At 45.7% G+C, this 18,148-nt stretch overlaps 1 protein-coding gene and 1 long non-coding RNA gene across 6 annotated transcripts in view; one reads left to right on the top strand and one right to left on the bottom strand.

Annotated features, from left to right (window-relative positions):
- HOOK3 (hook microtubule tethering protein 3) overlaps positions 1-18,148 on the bottom strand; it is a 1,188,278-nt gene that overhangs the window by 1,142,823 nt on the left and 27,307 nt on the right. For all 5 annotated transcript variants that reach the window (XM_029601894.1, XM_029601878.1, XM_029601884.1 and 2 more), the window contains exon 2: positions 6,807-6,892. In XM_029601894.1, the coding sequence (XP_029457754.1) occupies positions 6,807-6,892 (86 nt within the window). The remainder of the gene's footprint in view (positions 1-6,806; positions 6,893-18,148) is intronic.
- The window catches only part of LOC115091746, a 35,952-nt gene that overhangs the window by 10,059 nt on the left and 7,745 nt on the right, over positions 1-18,148 (top strand). The window contains exon 2 of the long non-coding RNA XR_003856807.1: positions 6,293-6,392. This is a non-coding gene — a long non-coding RNA (uncharacterized LOC115091746). The remainder of the gene's footprint in view (positions 1-6,292; positions 6,393-18,148) is intronic.

Raw genomic sequence — 18,148 nt, 5'->3', positions numbered from 1 at the left:
AGATAGTTCACTATTCTTTCTTTCAACAGTGATTCCATTACTTTTCCCACCACCGAGGTGAGGCTGACCGGTCTGTAGTTACCAGCCTCTTCTCTGTTCCCACTCTTGTGAAGCGGGACCACCACCGCTCTTCTCCAATCACTCGGCACCACTCCCGTTTCTAAGGATCTATTGAACAGGTCACACAGTGGACCCGCCAGCACATCTCTAAGCTCCCTCAGTATCCTGGGATGAACCTCATCAGGCCCCATGGCTTTGTCCACTTTCAGTTTCCCCAGCTCTTCCCATACATTCTCTACTGTAAATGAAGTTACATCTACTCCATTCCTCTCCAGTTTGTTAACTAGCGACTGTCCTTCTCCAGGGTCCTCTTTAGTGAACACCGAACTGAAACCGGTTTGATTTGTATCCAATGCAAGAAGATCGGTATATAAAAGCTAAAAATAAATAAATAAATAAGTATTTGTTTAATATTTCTGCCATTTCTTCGTCTCTCTCCACACATTGATTCTTTTCATCTTTCAATTTCATTATACCACTTTGGACTTTTCTCCTTTCACTGATGTATACTGATGTATACCACTGATGTATACCACCAACTATACATCATACGGCCAGTTCTACCCCTTCTGCATGTATATATCTATAGCTGTTTAGCTAATGTAAATATCTTTATCGTTATTTAATGTTATCCTATCCTTTTTTTCTCTCCTCCCAGTTTTATTTCCCTTGTTATTTGTAACTGCCTACTTCCACACTAATTAGTTACTCAATTGTTCATTGTACACCCCTTGTTTTATGTAAATCGGCATGATGTGATTGTATCACGAATGCCGGTATATAAAAATCTTAAATAAATAAATAAATAAATGTATCTGAAAAATGTTTTGTCACCTCTCTTTACCTCTTTGGCAATCCTTTCTTCTGCTTGACTTTTTGCCATCTTGATTACTTTCTTCGTCTCCCTCAGTTCTACCAGATATTCTTCCTTGTGCTCCTCCCTTTGGGATCTTTTATATTTCTTGAACGCTGTTCTTTTAGCCTTTATTTTGTCAGCCACCTCCTTTGAGAACCAGATAGAAAAGTAAAGAAAAGCAAAAGAAAAATGAAACCTAACATATAGATTAGTTGTCTTGGTAACTGCTCCTTTTAGATTGGTCCACTGCTGATCCACATCTCTCGTTCTCCCAGCCTTTTAGTTCTTCCTCCAGGTACTTCCCCATTTCATCAAAGTCCGTGTTTTTGAACTGCAAAACTTGGGTCTTTGTGCTTCTTTTCTGTATCCTTTTTGTGATGATCACTGCTGCTGAGGTGGGCACCCACCTGGACAGAGACATTATCTCCATTAGTGAGCACTAAGTTGAGTATAGCTCCTTCTCTCGTGGGTTCCATTACCATTTGTTTGAACAAAGCTACTTGCATGGCATCCACTATTTCTCTACTATTATTAGATTCTGCAGATGGGATTCTCCAGTCTGCATCCAGCATGAGGTCTTGGAAAGAATGTAGGCAATACAATGGCTTGATTCAGATGGAAAGCTGAAACTACTTTTGGCAGAAACTTGGGGCGAGTGTGGCACATCACGCTATTGTAGAGATGTGCATTTGTTTATCACAAAATTAGGCACCAGTAGCCCCTGTGACATCGTAAGGGCAAAGGGCCATCGGCACCATTTTGATTCGTAGCAGGTTCGACAGCCCGGAGGGAGAGATAGCTCGCTGGACCACCAGGGCTTTTAGTACGTCTTGGGGAGGGATCGGGATGGTGGGGGGGTGTAATACAGTAAATTTGAAGGGGTGGGGTGGGTTTTTTTCCCCGATTCTGATTTGTTTTTATTTGTTTTTCCGGGTTCGGGTTGGGTTGCAGCTTCGTTTTTGCCGAAAAACGATCCATGCCACGAAGCTCCCGAACTGAAACCCGACCCAGAAAAACTTAACTCATCTCTACTCTATTGTGGAAAAACTGCATGCAAGTTAAGTAATTGGCCAATGCCTAAAGCTCACTGACTTCTAGCAGATGTAATGGGGACTAGGATATCTACTTTCCAGGTGAGAAACATTAAGGAAGCAAACTCCAAAGGCTTGTAAGGTGGTTTCATTAGTTTTGTCACCAGTAGCATGGGATAGACTTAGTTTCTGGGTACTTGCCAGATACTAATAGCCTGGATTGGCCACTGTTGGAAATAGGATGCTGGGCTTGATGGACCCCTTGGTCTGACCCAGTATGGCATGTTCTTATGTTCTAATACAACATTAAGATACCACAGCACCAGTGGTTTAACATAGAAATGCCAGCAGAATAGGACCAAATGGTCTATCTAGTCTGCCCCGCAAGCTTATGGTAGCACCAGTCAAGCCATACAGGTCTCCCCCATAAAGGTAACATCAGGAGGTGGTATCTGCTTTGCAAGTTACCCCCCATACTTATTTTCCCAAAAGTTAAAGTCAGGACCCTTGTTGGTTTTTGTCTGTATCCAATTCCCCTTTATCTCTCACCACTGAAACAGAGAGGAATTTTGGAGTTCCCTCACAAGTATAAGGCATATTGATTAAGGATAGTAACAGCCACATCAGCAAGTTACCCCTTGCTTATTTGTTTTCCCAGACTGTAAAATTCATGTCCTTGTTGGTTGCTGTCTAAACTTGATTCTTCATTTCCTCTTTTCCCCCTGCCATTAAAGCAGAGAGCAATAATGATTTGTATCAACAGTATGAAGGCTTGTTGGTTAACAGTAGTACTGCCATACCAGCAAGTTACCCCCATGCACTCTTTTCCTCATTTCCATGCTCTAGCCCTTTAGGGATCCACAGAGTTTATCCCATGCCCCTTTGAAATCTTTCACCGTTTATCTTCACCACCTCCTCTGGAAGGGCATTCCAGGCATCCTTTCCATGAAGAAATATTTCCTGACATTATTTCTGAGACTTCCTCCCTGGAGTTTCATTTCATGACCTCTAGTTCTACTGATTTCTTTCCAACGGAGGTAGTTTGTTGAATGTGTATCATTAAAACCTCAGGTATCTGAAGGTCTGTATCATCTCCCCTGCACCTCCTCTCCTCCAGGGTATACACACATTTAAGTCCTTCAACCTCTCCTCCTAAGTCATTTGATGGCGACCCCCCCCCCCCCCGCCCCGCCCCACCATTTTTGTCACCCTTCTCTGGACCACCTCCATCCTGTTTATGTCCATTTGAGATACGGTCTCCAGACCTGAACACAATTACTCCAAGTGAGGCCTCATCAAGGACCTGTACAAGGTCCTTGGTGAGGTAGTTGAGTCTTCTGGAAGCTGGGATATGTTGGACCAGGTATGTTGCATTAGTCCTTTTATTTACTGAAGGTATGGTGCAGGGATGCTCCCATAACCTGTGTAACAATTCCATGAGGACTTCGTGAACTGGTATTGCTAACACCTCTTTAGGTGGGTCCACGAACTGCAACACTTCCAGGGTCTTTTGTCTAGTGTCGTCCTCAGATTGGAGATGAAAGGGAATGGTATCAGCCATGTCCTTGCTAAAATTTGAGAAAGACAGGTCTTCTGGAGGGGATTTTCTTCTTTCCTCTGGAGGAGAGTGTTCCGAGAGGACTTCCTCTCAGGAGGAATCAATGTTAGGATCATCCCATGTATCAGGTGTATGCGGTCGAAGAGGCGTAGATGGCATGGGCACCTTTGGCATCAACGGTTGTTCTCTGGGTTTAGAAGGGAACAGTGGAGAAAATGGTGGATGTGGACGTGGAACTCCTGATGGACCTAGGAGTGGTTCCGGAATCGGAGATTCTCCTGCAATGTCCTCTCTCCTCGGTGTTGGCATTGGTACTTCCTGAGATTTCACCGGAATGGCACTGATGAGAGTATCTAATTTTGCTAAAATCGACGCAAAAAAAAGATATATCTGGTATCGGCATCGATAGAACTGGCGATGGGGTCAGTAATGGCATCGATGGAACCGGCGATGGGGTCGGTAATGGCATCGATGGAACCGGCGATGGCGGTGGTGCTGGCCTCAATGGTGGACTCTGTGCTGGCATTGGAGTTAGATTGAGGAGCACATCCCTGACTGCCTGGCGGATATACCTGTCCAGTTCCATCCGCATAGCTGGTGAGACCAGAGCAGCTATCGGGGGGAGGCAGCGAAGGAGATACCGGTACCTCCGCAGGGCCCTGTGGAGGAACGGTTCCCGGCACAGATATCGGTGGGGATCGCCTCAGGGTGGAAGGCGTCGGCGTTGCATCGTCTCTCCAAGGTTTCTTCAGTGCTGATTCAGGATCTGTCGATGGACCCCCGTTATCGGATCGATCTCGGGATCATGAGGCCTCCGCCGATGCCGATACTTCTGCCTGTGCTCGATGCGCTTTTCGATGACCCATGTTGATTTTATCGAGGATTTTGAAGGGGTTGGTGATGGCCGATCCCCCGCTTCATCCGGTCTTCGTTTTTTGAGGACGACCTTTCGTATCGCTCCAGCCGGAGACGACTGCGTGGACGTCAATGTTGATGGCATTAGTTGTAAATGGAACAGGTGCTCCATTTTCTCCATCCGGAGTCTTCTGCCTTTCGGCGTCATTTCAGCGCATTTCGGGCACATCAAAACGTCGTGTCCCTCGCCAAGACAAAGAACACACTCTAAGTATGGGATCGTAATAGACATGGTACGGCAACAAATCGGGCATTTTTTTTAAAACCATAGCCATTGTGAGAGTCTGACAGCTGTCAACGACTTTCAGAAAAAAACGGAAAAAACGGAAAGACTTACCGCGTTGGTAAAAACAGGAGACCCCTACGGTGTCGAAGTTTTTCCGAGTTTAACAAATTTTTTATATGGTGAAATTTCACCACACAGGACTCCTAGAACCGCGAGGCTAATGGCTTTGCGGAAAAAAAGAAGACTGAAGGGAGACCCCTGTGGCTGAGAATATCATAGCATGCTCAGTGGGCACACTGTGCCAGTCAAAAGTTTCTAGAAACTTTGACAGAAGTTTTTCCGGAATAGGGCTCCATCAGTGACGTCAACCATATGTGAGGACTAGCATCCTGCTTGTCCTGGGATAACAAGATCTACTATTCCCTATTATGGCAACACCCTGCTGCTAGTGTTCCAGCTAATATGTTATGACCACTCCAAATAGTCCATAATAGTGCTGCACGATTGTTAACTGGTAAATCCCCTCATGAGCATATCATCAAAACTGGCTACCTTTAACTGATGGGTAAGATAAAAGTGCTGCTTTAAATTCATAAGGTATTTCAAGTTCATGATGTCCATTTGGTTAAATTTGATTCTGCAAATTTAAAAAAAACTTTCTAAAGCACTAAGGCTAGCCACAAAGGCCTGTTAGTCCTATCACCTAAGCTTGCGCCACTTATTGAGGTACTTGATGGGGCCTTCTTGGAGACTGGGTCTATCATTTGGAATCAACCTCCTGAATCTCTCTGGCTACTATCTGATAACTCAGTTCAAAAAAATGTTAAAAGATCCCTTATTCCAGGAGGCTTTCAATATGAATTAGTGAGATGAGGTTTAAAGTTCAACAGCAGAAGTTTATTTCTTTTCATCTCTCCTTCTGATTGTTATTCACTCATGCTTTATTGTATTTCTGAGCATGGTAATTTATTGGATGTCTGTCAATTGATGTCACTCAGGTCTGTCAATTGATCTCAAGTCATTTACTTTATCTGTGTTTTATTTTTTATGAATGTTTCTATTTAACTCACTTTGATCATATCATGTGGAAGAGAGAGTAAGAAATCAAATCAAACCAAACCATGCAGGCCTTAAAAAATTAATATGTAGAAAAACACACCCCTTTTAAAACAGCAATTTAAAAAATCATTAAGATTCCCTTCTTTATTCTTAATGTTTTAATACAGCCTTGCAGTACTATAAGAACCCCATAGAAAAGCATGAATATAGCAATCCAATAAGGAGGTAGTTGCCTCAAGATAGACTTTTTTTTTTGTTAGAAATTCAGCTTTTCTAAATCCCAATTTGAGTTACATGGGTTCCTTTCCTTCTGAAAGTAAATGCAAGTCACATTCAAGGAAACCAAATCCTAAAGAACAGGTAAGAATAACTTTGCCATACCTTTGCAGATAAAAAGTCAGTGTACTCAGAGGTAAGCTGATAGCAAGAGGATCAAACTGACATTTTCCCTAGGCTATGATTAAAAATCAGCATAATCTTTCAGCTAGGGAACAAGCAAAAAAGTATATTTGTTTTGCAAAGTTATAAACCCAAGTAAATATCTCTAGATATACAAAATAGAGGTCCTCATCTTCTACTTGTTTCAGAAGACTGCCTCTACTTGTTTCAGAAGACTGCCTCTACTTGTTTCAGAAGACTGCCTCTACTTGTTTCAGAAGACTGCCTCTACTTCACATCTCCTCAAAGGTAAATTTGTGGGTGAAACAATGAAAAAAGGAATATGATTAATATGTATACTGATCGACCTTCATCAGCAGCTTAAGGAAATGATTGACTGCTGCTTTCAAAACCAAGACTCATCCAGAGGTTGGTACTTTTCGCTTACTATATACTACATGGCTTCCCAAACTTGTCCTTGGACCCCACAGCCAGTAGGGTTTTCAGGATGTCCACAATGAATATGCATGAGTTAAATTTGCATATACTGACATATATACAAATTTTCATATACTGACATATATGCACATTTATCTCATGCATATTAATTGTGGATATCCTGAAAACCCGACTGGCTGTGGGGTCCCCAGGACAGGTTTGGCAAGCTCTGATATACTGTGAAAAAAGAAAAAAATTTAGTGTACTAAGCAAAGAACTACTTACATCTTTTGAAGCACCTGGGCCATCACAACCCCATTCGTTAAATCTTCGACAGATCGGCATGGTGCCTCTACGTGAAAGGTCTGGATCTGAATAAAATCAATAAAACGAAATATAAGTATTTAATTAGATTTAAACAAACTCATGGGATTTCTGTAACAACCCTACGGTTACCGATACAAATTGTTTTTATTTTTTTTAATATAAGGTCTAAAACAGTGGTTCTCAACCTTTTTTCTGTCGGGACACACCTGACAGATGGTTCTCACATGCGTGCCACACTGAACAAATGCCCATCATAGGGCTAAATGTAAAAGTACAGTTTGCATCCACAGGAACCCCCCTGACCCACAATTATGGATGTAAAGCAGAATTATGACATTCCCCGTACAACTCACCTTACAAAAAAAATATATTCTGGTTCTAGTGTCATCTCAGTAACAGCAACACAAACTCCAACTACCAGGCTCAATAGCCCTACTTATGAAAAGACAGCAGTTTATCACTAATGCATGTCCTCTTAAGAAAATACAACAAATAAGACTGATACAGTAAAATACCTCACCTTGGTCACATACATAGAACCGACCCAACATACTCCCAGGATCTGCAGTAATGCACATAAACTAATCTGCACACAGTTACACTTGTATTATGGAATACACTCAAACAGGAGCAACCCTATCTATGAAAAGGCAACACTACAAATATTAAAATCAGGCTCTAAACACCAATACACCTATTAGGAAAACAAAACTAGCCAAGCAGCTATAGATCCCAACACAGAAATAATCGTATAACTATACTAATAAGCAGAATAAATGTTTCACAACTATGAACAGAATAATATCCAACAATTAAAAACTCAAAAATAAATACATTTCTCCAAACACAAATAAAATATTTCAAACAGCAGACATCACATAGTATTCAGTAATTAAAATGGCAGTCAATCAAGAAAAATAAACTTAAAAAGTCACCTTTACTAACCCCCTCCCAGCAGCTCTCCTACTCCTCTTCCATGCAGGCCAGTAGAACAAACCAGAAGCAGTAGTGGCTGAAGCTCTGTACTCATGGTCCTCTTCCTTAGTGCCCACGACCAGTCTCTCTGTCTCTCACACACACATACATACCAATTACACCCCCATGACCAGTTTCTGTCTTTCACACACCAATCATCTCCCGACCAGTCTCTTACATACACACCAGTCACCTTCCCGATCAGTCTCTCTTTCTCATGCGCAGACACACACAGGCTTCCCACTTCCATATTCTATCTTACATATACAGGCTTCTCACTCCCATGCTGTGTCTCACACATACCCATGTTTCTCACTATGTTAGCTCTCTCCACATTCCCAGGCTTCTCATTCCCACAATTACTTTCTCTCTCACACATACACACACTCCAGTCATCTCCCTGACCAGTCACTTCCATTGTTTCTCCTATATACACACTCATCACCTCTCTGACCAGTTTCTCCTACACACATGCTCTCTCTCACACACTTTACGTAGATGATCTCAATCAAATGCTCTCACACACAGGCTCTCAATCACAGTTACACACACTCAGTCACACATACATTCTCTCACTTACAGACAGCTGGCTGTCTCATATCCTGCCCCCCCCCCCCCCCGCACAAATGGTAGCTGCAGCAGCCTCCTCCTCTAGCCCCCGCAGGCCAAGAAAGAAGAATCCCATCGGCCATGGGAGGCTAATTCTGCTGTCTCCTGTGCCGATTTCTGGCTGCTTCTGATTTTGCTTCGGTCCCACACTACTGTTCAGGGCAGCCACTGCCGACGCTACTTTTTCACGCAGCATGGCTTTCTTCTTCCCGCGTATCCCTCTGCACATCACTTCCTGTTACGGGCCAGGGTGGGGGCAGGTGCGGGAAGAAGAAGAGGCCCAGCCGCAGTTGTCAGCCTCCACTAACACTGCTGCCGCTCCCATCCGGGCTTGAACGTGCTGATAGCCCGGGTGGCAACAGTGGAAGATAGCCTGCCTCTCGCTGGGTGAAGGAAGGGGGTGGGAAGAGCAGCGGGAGACCAGTAGCACGCAACACCTGCTGCTGCTTGGCGACACACTGGTAGAGAAGTGCTGGTCTAAAATATGCCCAGAGCTATGTGTGACCCACCAATAACTATAAAAGTTTCACTGGCAAATCTATAAACCACCACCCAAGAAACATCTCTGATATCCATTTGGTTCTTTGGTAGAGCTATGTGTGGGCATGGTAACAATCTGATCATATTCCATGGCTGACAGTTCAAGAAATTGAGTTGAAACAATGGATTTTTGTGCTGCATCAACATGAAGATTAAAATCTCCCAGAACAACAGAAGTTAAGTCAACATTTTTTTTATTTGAAATGCATTCTACCACCAGAAAAAAAGAAAAGTCTGCTACTGCCAGTCCAGGAATTAAATAGAACAAACATAAGCTTACAGATAACAAAATGAATGGCATTTCATACTGGGGAGTGTTGATACATGTCTTAAATAGTCATTTGGTGATGTTCCTCCCCTTTTTCCTGAACAGTGGTTAACAGGGACTTTAAAACTTGATGGGCAAAGTTGGTTTAAGAGAACACTATTAGTGTCTGTAAGCCAAGTTTCCATTATGCATAAGAAGTCTAGTGACATTTTTAATAAGTCAGTTTGGAATTTTTTTCCTATATTGCCTTATGTTAACAAAGCGCAGTTGCTTACCTGTAACAGGTGTTCTAGGACAGCAGGATGTTAGTCCTCACATGTGGTGACATCATCTGATGGAGCCCAGTACGGAAAACTTTTGTCAAGGATTCTAGAAGCTTTGACTAGCACACTTAGCATGCCCATCATGCCACTATCTGCACATCCACACAAGGTCCCCCTTCAGTCTCATAACATAGGAAAAAAGTGTACGAGTGAAAAAATAAAACAAACTTGAGGGAGAACCCAACTCTGCGGCGAGGCAGGCGGGATTCATGAGGTCTAACATCCTGCTGTCCTAGGAGAACACCTGTTACAGGTAAGCAACTGCGCTTCTCCTAGGACAAGCAGGATGTAGTCCTCACATGTGGATGAGTACCAAGCTCCAGGCTGTCCCCGTTAGCAGGTGAGACCAACAGTTACTGAACAAGGTGCCAACGGGCACAACTGCAGTGCTGTTGGTCGGGAACTGCCTGGCTCCCACCAGGGGAACTAGGCCGGAAGAGTTGGGGTTCAGGTCTGGGACGGATTGACCAAAGACACTGTCTTGATGTCCATCCTTGTCCAGGCAGAAGTGAGCCGCAAACGTGTGAAGAGAACTCCACATTGCGGCTTGGCAAATTTCAATGGGGACTGCTCGCAGATGAGCCACTGACGCCACCATGGCCCGCACAGAGTGAGCTTTAACTTTGCCGGCTAATGTAAGGCCTGCTTGTGCACAGCAGAAGCAATGCAATCCGCCAGCCAGTTAGATAAAGTTTGTTTACCTACCGCCATTCTCAGCCTGATGTTATCGAAGGACACAAAGAGCTGAGTGGACTGTCTGTGACTTGCTGTACAATCTAAATAGAAAGCCAAGGCCCTCTTGCAGTCCAGAGTATGAAGAGCCCATTCCCCTGGGTAGGAATGAGGCCTAGGAAAGAAGGTGGGTAAAACGATGGACTGACTAAGGTGGAAGTCAGTCACAACCTTAGGCAGAAACTTAGGGTGTGTACGCAAGACCACACGATCGTGAAAAAAACCTTGTGTATGACGAGTATGTAACCAAGGCTTGAAGCTCACCAGCCCTGCAAGCCGAAGTGATTGCCACCAGGAATATAGCTTTTCAGGTGAGGAACCTCATGTCGCAGGAACGCAGCAGCTCAAAGGGAGGACATATGAGCCACGCTAGGACAATGTTGAGGTCCCAGGACATAACAGGAGGCCAATGAGGGAGCTGCAGCTGGAGCAGACCCCTCATAAAGCGACCTACTAAAGGTTGCACCGAAACAGGCCTACCAGTGACGCTTGAATGGTACGCACTCACAGTGCTGAGATGGACCCTGGCTGAGCTGGTTTGAAGCCCTGACTCAGAAAGGTGCCACAAGTAGCCCAACAGCTAGGGAAGGAGGCAAGTGAATGAATCCAAGCCCTGCCTCGCACACCAGATGGAGAATCTTCTCCACTTCAAGCTGTAGGACTGTCTGGTGGAAGGTTTCCTAGAAGCCACCAACACTATCCGAGAGGGCCAAGGTTTGAAGGACTAGGCGCTCAACATCCAAGCCACCAGGGCCAACGCCTGCAGGTTCAGATGGCGCAGGATGCCCTGATTCTGCATGAGCAGATTGGGCACAGTCCCCAGCTGGATGGGGGGCCTGATCGACAGGTCACACAAGAGGGGGAATCAGACCTGTCAAGGTCAAAAGGGCACCACGAGGATCGTGGTCCCTCTGTCCTGTTGAAGCTTCAGCAGGGTCTTTAGAAGAAGTGGGAGAGGAGGATACATAAACAGTAGACCTCTCCCCCAGCGGAGGGAGAAGTCTTCACAGGTGAGATGTCCATCCCCCGACAGGGAGCACAACCTGCTCACCTTGTGACTGTGTGGGGAGGCGAAGAGGTCCACATGTGGTATATCCCACCAATGAAAGTTTGGCCACTACCTCCAGGTTGAAGGACCACTCGTGCGGCTGGAAGGAGCAACTCAGCCAGCCCACCAACACGTTCAGAGTCCCAGGCAGGTACGTCGTGCAAAACGACATCCCCTGCGACAGGGCCCAGGTCTACACCTGCACCGCCTCATGACAAAGGAGGATCAAGTCCATGCCCCCCTGTTTGTTGATATATCACATTGCCACCTGGTTGTCTATCCAGATTCAAGACTGGTTTGTGCGACAACTGGTCTCTCAATGCCCATAGGGCGTAACAGATCGCCCAAAGCTCCAGAAAGTTTGACAGCAGGCTTCTTGAGCAGTCCAGAAACCCTGCATGTAGAGGCCGACCACATGGGCTCCCCAGCCCTGAAGAAAGGCATTGGTAGTGAAAACCCCTTAAGGTGGAGCAGTTTGGAAGGGAATCCCTCTCTCCAAATTGGAAAGGTGTTCCCACCAGGACAGAGATGCCCGCAGAGTTTCCGTGACTGCAACCCAAGTCTCAAGGTTCTGAGAAGCCTATCACCACTGTGACCACAAGGTCCACTGAGCCCTCCCCGCATGCTAAAACGGGCGGAATCTGCCATGTGGCCCAGCAAATGGAGCAGAAATCGGGCAGCCAGCTGCTGCAGACAGAGGCCACCAGCGAGGGTAAGAGCCGATAGCAGGGCAAAAAAACCTTTGCCTGCATCATGTCGTTCAGCTGAGGAGACAGAGGTGAGATTTTGGGTAGGTGATCACGAACCCCAAGGCTTGTAGAACCCGCACTGTCAGGGTAAAAGCACTCAGCGCCCCCTGCGCGGAAATTGCTCTTGATTAACCCATCTAGGTATGGTAAGACATGGACCGCAAGATGCCTGAGATACGCGACCACCACTGCCAGGCATTTGGTGAAGACGCAAGGGGCTGAGGCCAACCCAAAAGGCCTCAACCCCTGATAGTGGGCCCGCCCCACCATGAAGCAGACGTATTTTCTATAGTCGGGGCAAATAGTTATGTGGGTGTAAGCTTCCTTGAGATCGAGGGAGCAGAGCCAGTCTCCTTTTTTGAGGTGGGGTATCAGCGTACCCAGAGAAACCATCTTGCAATTTTCTCAAGAGAAACGTGTTTAAACGCCCTGAGGTTGAGGATGGGGTGTAAGCTGCCATTCCTTTTTGGAATTAGGAAATACCTCAAATAGAACCCTCGGCCCTGCTGGGGGAAAAGGACTGGCTCTACTGTACCCGCTGCAAGAAAGCAAAGTTGCTTACCTGTAACAGGTGTTATCCCAGGACAGCAGGATGTAGTCCTCACATATGGGTGACATCATCAGTGGAGCTCTATCACAGAAAAACTTCTGTCAAAGTTTCTAGAAACTTTTGACTGGCACACTGAGCCCACTGAGCACGCCCAGCATGCCATGATCCCTACAGCCACAGGGGTCTCCCTTCAGTCTCGTTTGTAGCAATAAGTGCGAGTGAAAAAACAAAACAATAAAACTGCATTGGTCCCATCTGCATGAGGTGGCGGGTGGGTTTCGTGAGGACTACATCCTGCTGTCCTGGGATAACACCTGTTACAGGTAAGCAACTCTGCTTTATCCCAGGACAAGCAGGATGGTAGTCCTCACATATGGGTGATTAGCAAGCTACAGGCTGACTCATCCTGTAACAGGTCAATGGCACATAACTCGTGCAACAGGCACAACAACTGAGGTGTAATTGACTAAGATGAGGCAGCCTGAATCACAGCAGGCAGTTGTGGAAGGAGTTGGGTATTATACTGGAAATAGGTTTTTCAAGACAGATTGTCCAAAGGCAGAGTCTTGTCTCCCTTCCTTATCCAAGAGGTAATGAGCTGCAAATGTATGCAGAGAACTTCAAGTCGCAGCTTTGGAGATGTCTGCAATAGGTACTGAACAGTAGTGTGCTATGGATGTTGACATAGCCCTGAGTGCACTTTTACTCGCCCCTGGAGAGGAAGGCCTGCTTTCTCATAGCAGAATTCAATACAGTCTGCTGGCCAGTTGGAGAGAGTTTGTTTGCCCACTGCAACTCCTGGTCTGTTTTTGACAAAAGAAACAAAAAGAGTTGGGTGAATTTCCTATGGACTGCAGTGTGGCCTAGGTAAAAAGCAAGTGCACGTTTACAGTCCAAGGTGTGCAAAAATCTCTTGCCCTGGTGAGAGTGAGGCATTGGAAAGAAAGAGGGCAAAACTATGGATTGGTTAAGGTGAAAATCCGTTACCACCTTAGGCAGAAATTTGAGGTGAGTGCGAAGGGCCACTCGGTCATGCAGGAACCTTGGGTAGGGTGAGTATGTGACCAGTGCTTTTAACTCACTGACCCTCTTTAGCAGATGTAATAGATACTAGGAAAAGGACTTTCCATGTAAGAAATTTTATATCACAGGAATGCAAAAGCTCAAACGGAGATCACATGATCCTTGCAAGCACTACATTAAGGTCCCATTCCATAACTGGTGGTCGAATGGGAGGCTTCAGCTGAAGTAAGCCCCTCATGAACTGACTCACTAGGGGTTGCGCTGATTTTGGGGCATCCCCTGTTTCTTTGTGGTATGCCACAATGGCACTCAGGTGTACACGCACAGAAGTCTGGAGACCAGAATCTGAGAGGTGCCATAGATAATCTAATAGAGATGGAATGGGACAGGAGAAAGGGTAGATACCTTTTTGAGTGCACCACTCGGTAAATCTAGTTCACTTGGAACGGTAAGATTTAAGTGTGGAAGGCTTTCGTGAAGCTACAAGAACCTGAGAGACTTGAGTTGAAAGATTGAGTGGTTGCAGGATCAAGCTTTCAACATCCAAGGCAAGGATTTGTAGGTTCAGATGGCGTAACCTGTCTTGATTCTGAGTTATGAGAGTGGGCGCTGTGCCCAGGCGAATTGGTTCCCTGATCGCGAGATCTAGAAGTATGGGGAACCATACTTGTTGAGGCCAATATGGGGCTATGAGGATCATGGTCCCTCTGTCCTGTTGTAGCTTCACGAGAGTTTTGGCTATGAGCGGAATCGGAGGACACGCATATAGAAGCCCTGTGTTCCAGGGGCAAGCAAAGGCGTCCCTGGGGAACATTTGTTGACGGGTGTGGAGGGAGCAGAACTTTTCCACCTTGTGGGTCATTTTGGACACAGAGTCGATGGTTGGGCGACCCCAGCATTGAAAAAATTTGCTTGCTACGCAGGGATCCAAAGACCATTCGTGGGGATGGAAACGTCAACTGAGATTGTTCGCTAGGACATTTTATATGCCTGCTAGATAAGTGGTCCTGAGACACATAGAAACATATAGAAACATAGAAATGATGGCAGAAGAAGACCAAACAGCCCCATCCAGTCTGCCCAGCAAGCTTCACACATTTTTTCTCATACTTATCTGTTTCTCTTAGCTCTTTGGTTCTATTTCCCTTCCACCCCCACCATTAATGTAGAGAGCAGTGATGGAGGTGCATCCAAGTGAAATATCAAGCTTGATTAGTTAGGGGTAGTAGGGGAAGTAACCGCCGCAATAAGCAAGCTACACCCATGCTTATTTGTTTTACCCAGACTATGTTATTCAGCCCTTATTGGTTGTTTTTCTTCTCGCCTGCTGTTGAAGCAGGGAGCTATGCTGGATATGCGTGTAGTATCAGTTTTTCTTCTCCCCTGCCGTTGAAGCAGAGAGCTATGCTGGAAATGCATTGAAAGTGAAGTATCAGGCTTATTTGGTTTGGGGTAGTAACCGCCGTAACAAGCCAGCTACTCCCCGCTTTGTGAGTGTGAATCCTTTTTTCTTCTCCCCTGCCGTTGAAGCAGTGAGCTATGCTGGATATGCGTGAAGTATCAGTTTTTCTTCTCCCCTGCCGTTGAAGCAGTGAGCTATGTTGGATATGCGTGAAGTATCAGTTTTTCTTCTCCCCTGCCGTTGAAGCAGTGAGCTATGCTGGATATGCGTGAAGTATCAGTTTTTCTTCTCCCCTGCCGTTGAAGCAGAGAGCTATGCTGGATATGGGTTGAACGTGAAGTATCAGGCTTATTTGGTTTGGGGTAGTAACCGCCGTAACAAGCCAGCTACTCCCCGCTTTGTGAGTGTGAATCCTTTTTTCCACATTTGCTCTTGCTGTTGTAGCTTAGAGCGATGTTGGAGTCACAGTAAGCATGTGTATGTTTATTGAATAAGGGTATTATTCTCCAGGCAGTAGCCGTTGTTCTGGCGAGCCACCCACTCTTTATTGACGGCCTCTTGATTTTATGGATCCACAGTGTTTATCCCACGCCCCTTTGAAGTCCTTCACAGTTCTGGTCTTCACCACTTCCTCCGGAAGGGCATTCCAGGCATCCACCACCCTCTCCGTGAAGAAATACTTCCTGACATTGGTTCTGAATCTTCCTCCCTGGAGCTTCAAATCGTGACCCCTGGTTCTGCTGATTTTTTTCCTACGGAAAAGGTTTGACGTTGTCTTTGGATCATTAAAACCTTTCAAGTATCTGAAAGTCTGTATCATATCACCTCTGCTCCTCCTTTCCTCCAGGGTGTACATATTTAGATTCTTCAATCTCTCCTCATAAGTCATTTGATGAAGACCTTCCACCTTTTTGGTTGCCCTTCTCTGGACCGCCTCCATCTTGTCTCTGTCTCTTCGGAGATACGGTCTCCAGAACTGAACACAATACTCCAGGTGAGGTCTCACCAAGGACCTGTACAAGGGGATGATCACTTCCCTTTTCTTACTCTTACATGGAGTGTGCTAGGGCCCAGGCCCAAATCTGCACTGCTTCCTGAAACAGAAGATAGGAGCCTGTGGCTCCCTGTTTATGTACCACATTGCTACTGTGTTGTCCGTCTGCATCAGCACAGTTTTGTGCGAGAGGCAGTCTTTGAAGGCATAAAGGGCATATCATATCACTCGAAGTTCTAAAAAGTTGATTTGACACTTTCTTTCGAGTGGAGTCCACATACCTTGAGTCTCAAGGTTACTGACATGACTCCCCATCCCAAGTTGGATGCATCTGTGGTTAAAAGTTACTTGAGGGGTCAGCTGTTAGAGCGCTAACTCGGCCCATAAAGCCGATTGGTTTGTCCACCATCGAAGTGAGAGACGTAACTGGTTAGTGACTCGTATTAGGGTCGAAAGAGGCTGAATAGCTTGAAGCCATGGAGACTTTAGAATCCATTGAGTCCTTCTCTTGGCTAAACTTTTCTATAGGCGTTACGTGGACTGTAGATACCATGTGGCCCAATAGTGTCAGGGATTAATGGGCAGAGGCGAAGTTGCAGTTGCTCAGGGAGTTTGCAGGATTCGCTAGGGTGTTCGAACAGTTGCTTGGAAGAAAAGCTTTTGCAATTGTGGTGTCTAGGTCTGCTCAGACGAAGGTGAGGAGTTGACACGGGTTCAAATGTGATTTCTGATAGTTGGTTAGAAATCCCAGGGAATGCAAGAGGGATATGGTGCTCCTCAAGGCAGCAAGAGCTCCTTGCTTGGATGGATTCCTGATGAGCCAGTCGTCTAGGTAGGGAAAAACATGAATGTTGTTTTGTCGTAGATGTGCAGCCGCAACTGCCAGGCATTTTGTGAACACCCGAGGCGCTGAGGCCAGTCCGAATGGAAGGACTCTGTATTGGAAATGTCCTTTTCCCCACTATGAATCGTAGATACTTTCGATGTTGTGGGGAAATGGGAATGTGAGTATAGGCTTCTTGAAGGTCTAGAGAACAGAGCCAATCTCCTTGTGGTAATAAGGGAAGAATGGTTCCCAGGGAGACCATCCGGAATTTTTCTTTTTGAAGCAATTTGTTGAGATTGTGGAGGTCTAGGATGGGGCAGAGACCGCCTGTTTTCTTTGGAATTAGGAAATAGCGGGTGTAGAACCCTCTTTCGTGTTGAGACCGGGAAACTTTCGATAACCCTAGTAGTCAACAGGGTGGAGAGTTCTGATTGTAGTTGAGATGTTATGATGCTGTGTGACCGCAGACGAATGGGCAGAGAATCCGGGGGTAACATTTGAAATTTTAGACGGTACCCCCCAGTTCAGGATGGCTAACACCCACTGATCTGTGGTGATGAGACCCCATTGGTGTTGAAGTAGTGGAGCTGACCTCCTACAGGCAAGTTGGGTTTGGGGTTGTTGAAGAGGCTGCTGCTCTCTGGTATGGATTTCAAAAACCAGATGCTGGTCCTGTTTGTGGGGGTGGATGAGTTTTAGCCTGTTTTGGTTGACGTGGATGTCCTCTGAGGTTGACTGAAAGGGCATGTAGAAGAAGTAGGTGGATAGTACCTACGAGGCCGATAGGTACTATCGGCCTCATATTGGTTTTCGTGCTGAGGATGGCTGTTCCGATGCAATCTGGACAGCTGGCGGAGTGTCTCATGATGATCTTTAAGTAGAGAGACAGTGGCTTGAATCTTCTCTTCGAAGAAATTGTCTCCTGTGCATGGGAGATCCACGAGTCTTTCTTGGACTTCTAGTCTGAGATCAGAGGCCTTCAGCCAACCCCACCTCCGTGCACTATTTCCAGCAGCTGATAGACTGGCAGTTGTTTCAAAAGAGTCATATGCAGCCTGTACTTCATGTTTTCCTGACTCCAGCCCTTTGTCAATAAGAGCTTTGAGTGAGACTTGCTGTTGATGGGGGAGAGTATCCGCTATGTCCTGAACTTGTTTCCATAAGTTCCTTTGATATTGCGTCATATATAACTGATATGCTGCAATACGGGACACAAGCATGTATCCTTAGAACACTTTCCTCCCTAAACTATCCAGAAATT

This window comes from Rhinatrema bivittatum, chromosome 1, assembly GCF_901001135.1.
Source record: "Rhinatrema bivittatum chromosome 1, aRhiBiv1.1, whole genome shotgun sequence".
NCBI lineage: Eukaryota > Metazoa > Chordata > Amphibia > Gymnophiona > Rhinatrematidae > Rhinatrema > Rhinatrema bivittatum.
Note: the sequence above shows the minus strand (reverse complement) of the source record. Positions and strands in the feature narration are given on the sequence as shown.